This window comes from Moschus berezovskii, chromosome 3 (assembly GCF_049115385.1).
Source record: "Moschus berezovskii isolate FMDL1 chromosome 3, NW_MosBer_1.0, whole genome shotgun sequence".
In the NCBI taxonomy this organism is placed as follows: domain Eukaryota; kingdom Metazoa; phylum Chordata; class Mammalia; order Artiodactyla; family Moschidae; genus Moschus; species Moschus berezovskii.
The window spans coordinates 105,083,627-105,097,400 of NC_142462.1; the positions used below are offsets into that span (position 1 = coordinate 105,083,627).

Genomic DNA, 13,774 nt, shown 5'->3' on the forward strand with positions numbered 1-13,774 from the left:
CTTCTATGGAAATCTGAACCTGACTGTTCTATATACTTTATATGTAAAGTTCTTCCTTTTTTTTGATTCTGCATAATGGTTTTCCATGATATTCTTTAAATAAACCGTTGAAGAAAGTAGGTAAACATGGGCTTTGGTTTTTATATACAAATACGTTCATATGGCTGTATTTCTATAACTACGTGTGATGGTATATGTCTGTAACTACATGTGACACAAATCTGTTTCTTTCACATGGTTATCAGAAAGGAATTCTAAAATATAGCCCTAGTATAAAGTATATTGTCATAGGCAGAAAATACAACCTTTTAGCATGGAAATTGCAATATGTTGAAATAACCCAAAAGATCAGTCTCTAGTTTTGTAATCATAGCTTTACGTAAGAAATATAGCTCTTTTTAAAGAGAGACAGATGAATCCAGCTGATAATCTGCTGGGTCTTGAGAGTTCAAGGGAATGGCTAAAGAAAGTAAGGTTAAAGAGCACATAAAATATCTTTTTCCCTTCTAATTTATTCCTCCCTTCAAAAATTCTCATGTCAATCTAAGGTCTTAGCTACATTTTCAGAGGGATTAAACTCACAAAACTAAATGTCCTGACAGAGTTCATTTAACCTTGGATATAAATTTGTGTTTCTTAAAAGCTTTTTTAAAAATTTCATTTGTTTTTCTATTGTATTACACTAGAAATTGTGTATTACACTAGAAATTAAACTAACCTCTTTTACAAGGCTACTGACCCTCCTCCTCCCTCTTCTTTTTGACACTTGAATTTAAAAAAATTTTTTTTTTTTAAATTTTGTGTTGGGGTATAGCCAATTAACAGTGTTATGATAGTTTCAGGTGAACAGTGAAGGAACTCAGCCATACATATATCCATACATGTATCCATTCTCCCCCAAACTCCCCTCCCATCCAGCCTGTCACATAACATTGAGCGAAGTTCCTGTGCTATACAGTAGGTCCTTGTTGGTTATCCATTTTAAATACAGCAGCATGACATTAGAATTTTATCTGAGGTTGGACCCATGGTATGTCAGTGCATAGTATATGCATTCTGTACTATTTCAAAGTGGAAAATGGATTTAATTACGAATAGTAGTGTGCCATCTTGTGGAGGATTATGCAATCAGCATAGTCTGATTTACCCCTAAGAATCAGAGGAGGATAGATATTGCAGTTGGGCTTGTAAAATAAAAAGCTTGCTTCTTCGTGAAAAATGTGTGAAGACACTGATGTGGTAACATTTCTACCTTATTTTTAGTGTATGTGAGATGTATGGATTAGTACTTTTGGTAGTAAGTAGTTGTAGGGTTTATCTAGTACTGATATCGGAAAAGACCTGTGCCAAAGAATATGGCTGCATTTTAGCTTTTGTGGCGAAGTAATGACTGATTGGTGATTGATCCATTTAGTCTCTGAGAATGAAATTGGCTTGATATCTTTGACATTGGCTATTATTGATCACTTTATTCCCAATCTTTCTGTTTCTTGGCTCATCCTTTTTAGTAAGTCCATATGTTGCAGGTTCAGATCTGACAGTGTCACATCTTTGCATAAAATCTTCTGTTGATCTACACTGTGGGTAGTTGTTTAGACGCTCAATTGTGTCCCACTCTTTTGTGACCCCATGGACTGTAGGCCACCAGGTTCCTCTGTCCATGGGATTTCTCAGGCAACAATACTGGAGTGGGTTGCCATTTCTTTCTCCAGGGAGTTTTCTTGACCCAGGAATTGAACCCGCAAACCCACATCTCCTGCATTGACCAGAGGATTCTTTACCTCTGACCTACACGGGAAGTTCATACTGTCTGTGGAGTCAAGTTCAAAACATTTATGTTGCTATTTATCCTATTTCATGATCTGGCTGCTGCCTGTCTTTATAACTTACTATATTCCTCTACCTTTTTTGTTCTTTTAAAATGAACAGTGTGTTTACTCATCACACAGTTTTCACCATGGTACGTGCGTTGTTGAATTCTCATGGTAGCTTTCACTCAGTTCAGTTCAGTCACTCAGTCATGTCCGACTCTCCGCGACCCCATGAATCACAGCACGCCAGGCCTCCCTGTCCATCACCAACTCCCGGAGTTCACTCAAACCCATGTCCATCGAGTCGGTGATGCCATCCAGCCATCTCATTCTCGGTCGTCCCCTTCTCATCCCGCTCCCAACCTTTCCCAGCATCAGAGTCTTTTCCAGTGAGTCAAGTCGTTGCATGAGGTGGCCAAAGTATTGGAGTTTCAGCTTTAGCATCAGTCCTTCCAATGAACACCCAGGATCGATCTCCCTTAGAATGGACTGGTTGGATCTCCTTGTGGTATAAGATAGGTATTCTATCTCATAGAATTTTAGGGCTGAGGAAACCAATGGTTAAGGAATGTGGTGTTGGTTCCACAGCCATGGTGGTAGAGCTGCAATATCATTCAAGGTCTGCCTGGCTTTAGATTCTGTGTCTTTTAAAACACTTTTTGTGTGTTTTTCTGTCTCTGTACCTTTATTTTACTTTGTACCCTACTTGAAAAAGTCCTCTTCTCTTTCTTTCGTTCTGTCAACAAAGCCACATTCTGATGCATAGGTCAGATACCACTTGAAATCTTCCTGGGTCCCTTCAGTTTGTTGTATTCTCTTTACTTTTTTGAACTCCCATGGTAATCTTTTACCTTTCTTTATTTGAGAGTCCCTTGTACTGCAAGGAGATCCAACCAGTCCATTCTAAAGGAGATCAATCCTGGGTGTTCATTGGAAGGACTGATGCTAAAGCTGAAACTGCAATACTTTGGCCACCTCATGCAACAAGTTGACTCACTGGAAAAGACTCTGATGCTGGGGAAAGTTGGGGGCGGGAGGAGAAGGGGACGACAGAGAATTAGATGGCTGGATGGCATCACCGACTCTGTGGACATGAGTTTGAGTGAACTCCGGGAGTTGGTGATGGACAGGCAGGCCTGGCATGCTGTGATTCATGGGGTTGCGGAGAGTCGGACACGACTGAGTGACTGGACTGAACTGATGGCACTTAGTCTACGTTGCATTGTGGTGATTTATGTACTTGTTTTATGTTGGTGTTGTTCAGTTGCTAAGTTGTATATGACTCTTTGTGACCCCATGGATTACAGCACACCAGCCTCCTCTGTCCTCCACTGTCTCCTGGAGTTTGCACAAATTCATGTTCTTTGAGTTGGTGATGCAATCTAACGATCTCATCCTCTACCACCCCCTTTTGCTTGTAATCTTTCCCAGCATCAGGGTCTTTTCCACTGAGTTGGCTCTTCCTAATGGGTGGCCAAAGTATGGGAGCTTCAACATTTTATATTCTTCACTAAATTATAAGCTCCTTGAGGGTAGGGACAATGTCATCTTTGTTTGTTTGTTTTTTTTTCTCTAAAGTGCCTTGCCAATTTGGATTAGTACTGAGAAAATATTGACTGAACATTCCCATGCATCTGGGAGAAATAGTCTCTGTAGCCTGTGCTCCTTTCAGAAAAGAAAATAGAGGAAGGGCTGCTGCTTGAGGAGGATTTACTGCCTACGCATGTATATGAATTATTTTTTTAAAAAAATTTTAAATTGGAGGGTAATTGCTTTACAATGTGTTAGTTTCTGTGGTACACCATTGTGAATCAGCTGTATGTATACATATATCCCTTCCCTGACATGAGTTTGAGGAAACTCCCAAAGATAGTGAAGAACAGGGAAGCCTGGTGTACTGTAGTCCATGGGGTCACAAAGAGTTGGACACAACTTAGCGACTGAATAACAACAACATTCCCTCCCTCTGGAGCCTCCCTGTCATCCCTCCATCTTACCCATTTAAGTCATCACAGAGCCCTGAGCTGAGCTCCCTGTGCTCTATATAACGGCTTCCCACGAGCTGCTTCATACTTGGTAGTGTATATGTTAGTGCTGCTCTTTCAGTTGGTCCCATCTTTTCCTTCTCTTACTGTGTCCACAAGTCCATTCTCTACATCTGCGTCTCTATCCTGCCCTGCAGATAGGTTCATCAGTTCCATTTTTCTAGATCCCATATATATGCCTCTTTCTGACTTACGACAGTCTCTCGATTCATCCACATCACTGCAAATGACCCAGTTTCTTTCCTTTTTATGGCTGAGTAACATTCCATTGGAGAAGGAAATGGCAACCCACTCCAGTGTTCTTGCTTGGAGAATCTCAGGGATGGGGGAGCCTGGTGGGCTTCCGTCTGTGGGGTCACACAGAGTCGGACACGACTGAAGTGACTTAGCAGCAGCAGCAGCAGCAACATTCCATTGTATATATGTACCACAGTTTCTTTATCCATTCATCTGTCAGTGGACATCTAGGTTGCTTCCATGTCCTGACAGTTGTAAATAGTGCTGCAGTGAACATTAGGGTACATATGTCTTTTGAATTACTGTTTTCTCAGGGTATATATCCAGTAGTGGGATTGCTGGATCATGTAGTAGTTTTATTCGTAGTTTCTTAAGGAATGTCCACACTGTTCTCCATAGTAGCTGTATCAATTTATATTCCCACCATCAGTTCAAGAGGATTCCCTTTTCTCCACATTCTCTCCATCACTTATTGTATGTAGATATTTTTGGTAAAGGCCATTCTGACTGGTATAAAGTGATACCTCATTGTAGTTTTGGTTTGTGTTTCTCTAGTAATGAGCAATGTTGAGCATCTTTTCATGTGTTTGTTGGCCATCTGTATGTCTTCATTTGAGACAAACGTCTGCTTAGGTCTTCCACCGATTTTTTTAATTGGTTTGTTTGTTTTCCTGATATTGAGCTGCACATGAATTGTTATATAACCTATAAACATGAGAGCGAAGCTACTGCCATGTTGCAAATAATAGCATTTCCTTTTTTCTGCTTTCTTACTTCTCACTACAGTTCTATTTGATCATTTCTATAATCTTTAAAAGTTTTTTATATTCTTTATGCATTAAATAATATTTTTACAAGTGTTCATTTCTAGATATTTTTATCTCCAAATGATTTAACTTAAATGATTAGATGATTTAATTAAAATTGTGTTATGCATTTCATTCAGGTATGTCAAAAGGTCCTGTTTCTATCTTGATTCATTCAATTTCACTATTAAACTTTTAACTGCGACCACAAAGCATTCACAAACAAGAATGACATCTTGGATTAATTCCATTGGGATGCTTGCTCTGTGCCAGATTTTATTTTGCTCAGCTATCAATGAGGCTGTTGTGGAAATGTGGGTTTTCTCTGCTGTGAGAATTTATGCGTACAAAGAAACTTGCTTTTCAGAAAGAACATTGAGAACCCAGAGCCCAAGAGGAAAGGTTATTAAAGTTAATGAACCAGGGTAACCTTATCCAGAGGTTGCCCAGAAACACTATTAAAACAAAAGGTCAATTGCTATTGCTATTTTAGTTATATACCCTCTCCCTCTCCAGGCTTTAGAATCTAATGGGGTTTGGCAAATAATTTTTATGTCAGATGAAAATTCTTAAATTTTTTCCTGTAAAATTCTCAGTATCTGGGCATTACTGTGTTTCATTTGGGAAATAGAATGTTACTTAACTAATGATAATGGATTGTTTTGTATTTCTGAGAGATGGCAGTTTAATAGTTTCCACTATTTCACGTTTGTACAGAACCAAAAGTGTTCTAGGTACTGAGTTAGACATGGAAACAGATACAGTAATACAATTTTTATTGCATTTGTGGTGCTTAGTAACTACAAAGTATTTGGTGTGTGTATGCATGTTTTAAAGGTAGAAGTGCTGTTCATGCTTGACAACAGTCTTCAGAATGTTTTCGTGTAACTTATATCTGAAAATCTTTCACCACACTAAGAGTTCTATAAATGAAAAAACCAGGACCCAGACAAGTGAAGTGACCTATACATGATTCCTAAGTTAGCGTTAGAACGGTTCCAGTGGTTTGTTCTTATCCAACAGCTTTGATTTCCTCTAGGTTCTTTCACTTAGAAGATTCACTTAGAGTTTGAAATTACTTGAAAACATGACAAAAATCTCTTATAAGATATCTCTATGAATGGCAGGAATTTTCTTAAGTAGCGTTACAGTATTTCCATATGCACTCTGCATTTTAACCCTTCATGGTAGGATGTAGTGTTGATAACAGTCTCCATATGTGTAGGCTTGGGTCATGTCAGTTAGAGAGTAGATGGCTTTATAGTTTTCCTATAATATATTATTTAACTTAAAAAAGTGGTAGGTGTGTATAACCGGTAGACATAAGGTATTTACAAGGGAGATAAATATTTGAAGAAAAGAAAGGCACTATTATTTTATAAAGAAAGTGGATGATTCACAGTGTTTATATAAAAATTTTCACTAGTCTCTGAGCAAGAAATGTTTTGTCACATGATAAAGTTCATAGATATAATAGACATTTCAGAGTTAGAAGAAATCAAATTTTCAGGATACCTGGAATTACTTAAAAGTTGATTTCTGAGGAGTTAAACCTACCACAACATATTTGCAGTAATTTCCTCCAGTTTCCATGGGAATATCAAGGCTATGCATCACTTTATTCTTAAGATATCTAACTTCAACCCATTTAGTTTTAATTCCTATTTTTGATACTGTAATAGAAAACAGTTTTTACTGTGAAGTTTTTTTTCGCACTGTATATTCCTCTGAAAAAAAATTTTTTTTTAAAGACTCTGCATTGTTGAGAAACTGGTAAGTGTAGACTTTTCATGACCTAACACAGCAGATTCTAAACTGGCTGCTCCTCTGGACTCCCCTTGGCTACTGTCAAAGTACTGCCTCTTTTTACTCACAAAGGACCTTTGGAATCAGAATCTTAGGGGATGCCTCTGAGTTACCTTCATATTTATAAATCTATCAGAATACTGGTTCTGCAGCAGCCTTTCCATATGCTTATGTTTAGGAAATACTAGTATTTATTTTGGAATGTTACCAGTTTAAAACACAGATGTATAGAACAGTCTTTGGGACTCTGTGGGAGAGGGTGAGGGTGGGATGATTTGGGAGAATGGCATTGAAACATGTATGTTGTCATATGTGAAACGAATCACCAGTTCAGGGTCGATGCATGTTACAGGATGCTCGGGGCTGGTGTGCGGGGATGACCCAGAGGGAGGATAAAGGGAGGAAGGAGGTGGGAGGGGGGTTCAGGAAGGGGAACTCATGTACATCTGGGGCAGATTCATGTCAATGTATGGCAAAACCAACCAATATAATATTGTAAAATAATTAGCCTCCAATTAAAAAAAAGAGAGAGAGAAAAAAAATAAAAATCTCATTTTTAAGGTTACTTAGAGGTACCTTCTTAAATGATCTTAGAAGCAATGGCTAAATATGGGTGCCTTTGCTTAAATTCTGTTCTTAAGTTGTTTTTTTTAAACATATTTTTCTAATTTTCACAGAGACTGTTTATTTGTTTGGTGGCTGGGATGGAACGCAAGATCTTGCTGACTTCTGGGCGTACAGTGTGAAAGAGAACCAGTGGACTTGTATCTCTAGAGACACTGAGAAAGAGGCAAGTTTTCAGACTTGAGTTCTCACCCATCTTTATTACGATAGGGGTGTGGGCATACACTTTTCTTTCTGAGTGATTTGTGTTCTTTTCTAATATATGTCAGCAGTGGTAGCAGAAGAATTTGTGGTGACAAGTTTCACTTAAGTGTTCTTGCATTCCAGCTTCTATACCAGGTTCTTGGACTATGGTTACATGAACAAATGTACTTTATAGAGATAAATAGAAATGGGTATCTAAGGTAACTTAGATTTTAACCATTTTAGTTAAAATGTAACTATAAACTATCTTTTTTCTCATGTTCTTGTCATCTCTACTCTTATTTTGTACATTTATTTTTGTTTCCCCTGGAAATACGTGATTCCTCACTATCTTAACTACTTTGGCCCCTCACCATTTGACTGTATTATCAGTTTCCACAAATGATATATATTTTATTTTTAACTAAAATTGTTTATATGTATTTATATGTGAGTCTGTCTATTGATGGCATATACACATAAAACTTCCATAGTGAATAGAATGTCTTGAATTTATGATTTTGAATTAAATAAGTGTATAACTTAAGGCACATATTCATTTTTTTTTAATATCTTTGTAGAATTTTTTATTGTACTTTTCCATCCAAGCAGTTTTAGATTACAAGGTGAAAAATAAACTAAAAACAATGGTAACAGCAAATGAAAAGCGGAAGAAAAGACTTAATTCAAAGCCACCAATTTTAATCTAGGAAGGTCATTTTTTAAAACTCTGGTGCTGTGTCTTTCATCTTAGGAAACTGGATTCTTGCTTACTTGGTGTGTTCCTTTGTTAATCATTTGCGTATTTTTTAATCTTTCTAAAGAGATCTTAAAATTATTATTATCCCTGTAAAAACGGCCTTTGCCTTTTCAGTATTAAGTACCATTTTCTGAAATGATTATTTCTCTCCTCAAAAATACAAAGGCAGATCTTAAAAGAATACCTTTCTTATTTCTCTTAAGCTGTTTTAAATCTAGGTTGATTGTGTCTGAATTGTTTTTGCAAGAATTTTACAATTCATCCTGAAATCCTTTCTCTTCACTGAATGTGTCGCATTAGGGCCTAAGATCCACCGGTTCTAGCACCCAGAATTGAGTTTCAGACATTTTTTCCTCTCTGTTCCTTTCAGCTTTGTGGTTTCTTTCTTAAACTTTTTTTGCCTCCATTGTTGATTCCAAGCCCAGTCTTCACTCACTAACATAGTCTCCAAAAGTTCTTTCTTTGGGCCGCGTAGCCTCTGTGCTGAACCCCATAGTCAGCCTCGGTCTGTTTCAGTTATCTGCTGCAGTCCATGTATCACAAGTACCCACAAAACTTTCGTGGCATATAGTAATAAGAATTTATTTTGTTCACAAGTCTGTAGGTTGACTGGGCTCACTCATGTGTTGGGAGTCAGCTGACTGTTTCTAGTTTAGAATAGCTTCTGGGACTATTTGACTCTGTTCTGCATAGCCACTCACCTCGTTGGCTAGCATGAGTCTTATTCTCATGTAGGGGCAAGGCTGCAGGGGGGATGATGTAGACATACACCTGTCATTAAATTTGTTATTGTCCCATTTTCCCAAAAGAAGTCATGGGATCAAATCCACAGTTATGGGTGATGGGCGGCACTACCCAGGGACATAGATCAGGGAAGTATGAGTAATAACAGCTACAACAATAATAAAGAAGTTTATCTACCTTAGTTCTATTTGCTTAGAGTGAAAACTTCAAATTTCTCTTCATGATTTGGTCCCCATCTACTTTTCTAGCCTCATTATTTGACTGTGCTAGCCATACTTGTAGTTGCTAGAATTATTCAACATTCTCACCTGTGTTCTTTGGTATGCAATTTGTTCTTTCCCTGTTTGGAATTAACAGAGGCTGCTCCTCCCATCGGAGAAGGCAATGGCAAGCCACTCTAGTACTCTTGCCTAGAAAATCCCATGGATGGAGGAGCCTGGTAGGCTGCAGTCCATGGGGTCACTAAGGGTCGGACACGACTGAGCGACTTCACTTTTCACTTTCACATATTGGAGAAGGAAGTGGCAACCCACTCCAGTGTTCTTGCCTGGAGAATCCCAGGGATGGGGGAACCTGGTGGGCTTCCGTCTATGGGATCACACAGAGTCGAACACGACTGAAGTGACTTAGCAGCAGCAGCAGCAGCTCCTCCCATGCACTCAGCTTTTACCTAGTGTATGGCTGCTGCTGCTGCTGCGTCACTTCAGTCGTGTCCGACTCTGTGCGACCCCATAGACAGAAGCCCACCAGGCTCCCCCGTCCCTGGGATTCTCCAGGCAAGAACACTGGAGTGGGTTGCCATTGCCTTCTCCAATGTGTGAAAGTGAAAGTGAAGTCGCTCAGTCGTGTCAGACCCTTAGCGACCCCACAGACTGCAGCCTACCAGGCTCCTCCATCCATGGGATTTTCTAGGCAAGAGTACTGGAGTGGCTTGCCGTTGCTACCTACTCTTTAAAACACAGTTCACACTTCAGTTCCTCTGTGAAGCCTTTCTTGAATTCCCCAACCAGAATTGGAAGCTTCCTTTGGTGTGACCACTTACTCCCTTACATTCCTTGAGTGGGTTACTACAATGATTGGTTTACATTTCTATTTCCCTGTGGAAACTCTGAATTCCTTAAGGCATGGTTGCTTACTCTGTAGTGAGTAAATAGTTCAGATAAGTTAAATAAAAAGTTAATGCTGGAGAAAAGCAAAGAAATGATAAATACAAAATTCAAGAGAGTGGCTGCTTTGGCAGGAGAGGGGAATTATAGGGGTCCTCTAAAGTAATATTAATGTAATATTCTAAGTAATACTTAGAATGCAATTAATAGTAGATTATTTTGATGAGAACACTTTTCTGTTATTTTCAAGTCAAAAGAGATAAGTTGATTATCCAGTATTGGAATAAAGATTTATTATAGTTTATTATTACTTACTTCATTTAAACACCTAAAAACCTTTGTTTCATCAATGAAGTGAATGAGGATATATGACTCTAGCAAAACGCTCATTCCTTCCAAAATTGAAGAGGTTCATATATCTAATTTTGTTTTCTACAAAATTAGTACAGTAAGTACAAGTTTTATTATTTAATGATACCTCGATGCATATTTTTTAAAAGTATAATGTACAATTAAAAAGCAGAAGTACTGTGTGTAAAATAATTAAGCAACAAGGATATATTGTGCAGCATAGGGAAATACAACCGTTAATTTGTAACAACTTTAAATGGAGTAGAATCTATAAAAATATTGAACCACACACACACACACGCAAAAGTAATTTAATTCATTTAGATTAAGTAATATATCTAATAACACGTAGTAGATCGAAAAATAGAATGGCTCAGCTTTTAGAATAATTATTTTAAATGTTCATGTATATATGCTTGTAAGTTTTTATTGGTTCAAAACAAAATATATTTTTAATTTTGCATTTTTATAAATATCTTTAATACCTATCTTAGTAGGAGACAGCTAGATTCTCATATGTTCTTTTGCATGTCATCTTTTACAGCATATTGTTTTACATAAAATATATAAAGAAAATTGGACCTCACATTTATATATTCTTGGAAAGAATATTAATATTATTAGCAGTATTTTAATTGTAGCCTTTTTATATAATAGCACATATTCTTTTTTGATCTTATACCCCAAACTGACAAATTGTTGTTTGCTTCTTAACGGTAGTTGGACTGTAGGCCCTGAGACCTCATCAGCTCATGTCTGTATTCTGTTACAGTGAAATCCACTGATCTGTGTTGCTCTTTGAATATATCTTTCTCCTGTGCTTGTTTTTCTACTTGTGTGATGGCCACTTGAAAAATATTGGTTCTGTGAGTTAGGTCTTCAGATGTTGACATTTTTTTTTATACCAAACCACATTTGTTAATATCACTATCAGTCTCATTAGGAAAGTCTTTTATGTGTTGGAAAGGTGTCACAATCACAGTGGCAGGTAGAAGTTTTCTAAAATTCTAAATTTGCTTTAAATGTACATTTTATTACTGGCAACAGATTTTATCAGTTGTTTTCCTTCAAAGTAAGATACTTCATTTATTTTTCAGAAAATCGCTGAATAACTGTACCTGGATTGTTAGTTTTCTTTTGCATAAATATCATGTTTTGTGGAAAAAGCAGCTAGATCAGCATACAACTAAAACAATTGCATAGATGCTTTTCCTTAAGACAGCCATCATATGTCAAGTAGCACTGTTTTATTGTTTTCTAAGTCTCTTTAATTGTGACTGAATAGAAGGCAGGTAGATTTATATCTGCTTCTGAATTCAGTCTGCTGCTATATCACAGGTCATGTAGGTTCCGGAATATATCACATATACTTATAAGTGAGTAAGAGTCAAAATAGTATTGTTATGAACAGTGACAGATTTTATTTTACTGGGGTCCAAAATCACTGTGGACAGTGACTGCAACCACGAAATTAAAAGACACTTGCTTGACCGTTAGAAGAAAAGCTATGACAGACCTAGACAGTGTATTAAAAAGCAGAGACATCACTTTGCCGAAAAACGTCTGTATAGTCAAAGCTATGATTTTTCCAATAGTCACGTATGGATGTGAGAGTTGAACCATAAAGAAGACGGAGCACCAAAGGATTGATGCTTTCAGATTGTCCTGGAGAAGACTCTTGAGAGTCCTTTGGACTTCAAGGAGATCAAACCAGTCATTCCTAAAGGAAGTCAACCCTGAATATTCATTGGAAGGGATTGATGCTGAAGCTGAAGCTCCAGTATTTTGGCCACCTAATATGATGAGCTGACTCATTGGAAAAGACCCTGATGCTGGGAAAGATTGAGGGCAAGAGGAGAAGAGGGCAACAGAGGATGAGATGGTTAGATAGCATCACTGACTCAATGGACATAAGCTTGAGCAAACTCCAGGAGATAGTGAAGGACAGGGAAGCCTGGCATGCTGCAGTTCGTGGGTTCACAAATAGACATGACTTAGTGACTGAACAACAACAACAATTGTTATAAAATTGATTTTGACTTTATAGAGTCCCTGAAGATCCCTGAAGTGCTGTTTTAACCCACATTCCCTTTTCACATATAGGTAGTTATCCCAATAGTGCCTTAGTTAATGTCCTTTATGGGCTTCCCTGATAGCTCAATTGGTAAAGAATCCGCCTGCAATGCAGGAGACCCCAATTCGATTCCTGGGATGGGACGATCCGCTGAAGAAGGAATAGGGTACCCACTCCTTTTCTTGGGCTTCCCTTGGTGGCTCAGCTGGTAAAAAAAAAATCCACCTGCAATGCTAGAAACCTGGGTTTAATCTCTGGGTTGGGAAGATCCCCTGGAGAAGGGAAAGGCTACCCACTCCAGTTACTTAATGTCCTTTATAGGCATCTTACTGTTACCCCAACTCTGTCCGTGACCCAGGACTCAGTTCATGATAATGCAGTGCGTTTCAGTGTCATGTTTCTTTAGTATCCTTTAGTTCTTTGACTTGTCTGTCTTTCTTGACCATGGCATTTTTGAAGAATATATGGCAGTTTTGTAGATTATCCTTCTGTTGGGTCTGTTTAATGTTTCCCTAGGATTGGATATAGGTTAAGCATTTCTAGCTGGGATGCCACGTGTGAACATCAGGTCCTCCTAAATATGTCCTGTCAGGAGACAGGCACGTTACATCAGTTTGTCTGATGTGCTCACCAGATTGCCTACTCCATGATTAAGTAATTTGAGGGGAGACATTTTGAAACTTGTGAAAATATTGTGTTACTCATCAAACTTTCCAGAGAAGGAAATGGCATCCCATTCCAATACTCTTGCCTAGAGAATCCCGTGGCCAGAAGAGCCTGCTGGGCTGCTATCCATGGGGTCGCACAGAGTCTGACACAACTGAAGTGACTTAGCATGCATGCATGCGTTGGAGAAGGAAATGGCAGCCCACTCCAGTATTCTTGCCTGGAGGATCCCAGGGACAGAGGAGCCTGGTAGGCTGCTGTCTATGGGGTCGCACAGAGTCGGACACGACTGAAGCGACTTAGCAGCAGCACCATCAAATTTTTGCCCTTTTAGCATCCATTGATGGAACTGTTAAAGCTTTCCCCAAAGTGGTTGTACTGTTCTACATTCCTTCCAGAAATGTATGAGAGTTCTGGTTGCTTCCTATCTTCTTTTCCTGTTTGGCACCTTTTTCAAGAATCAATGGAGTAGGTAAGTATTTGTCTTTTAGGATATTCTAATCTGCCCCATTATCTTTTAATCTATTTATAGTCCACTATGACTTTAGATCAAGTAGTGTA

General features: G+C 38.3%; 1 protein-coding gene across 7 annotated transcripts in view; it reads left to right on the forward strand.

The window, feature by feature from the left end:
• The window catches only part of MKLN1 (muskelin 1), a 378,299-nt gene that overhangs the window by 301,560 nt on the left and 62,965 nt on the right, over window positions 1-13,774 (forward strand). For all 7 annotated transcript variants that reach the window (XM_055421278.2, XM_055421281.2, XM_088834669.1 and 4 more), the window contains one exon: window positions 7,383-7,495. In XM_055421278.2, the coding sequence (XP_055277253.1) occupies window positions 7,383-7,495 (113 nt within the window). The remainder of the gene's footprint in view (window positions 1-7,382; window positions 7,496-13,774) is intronic.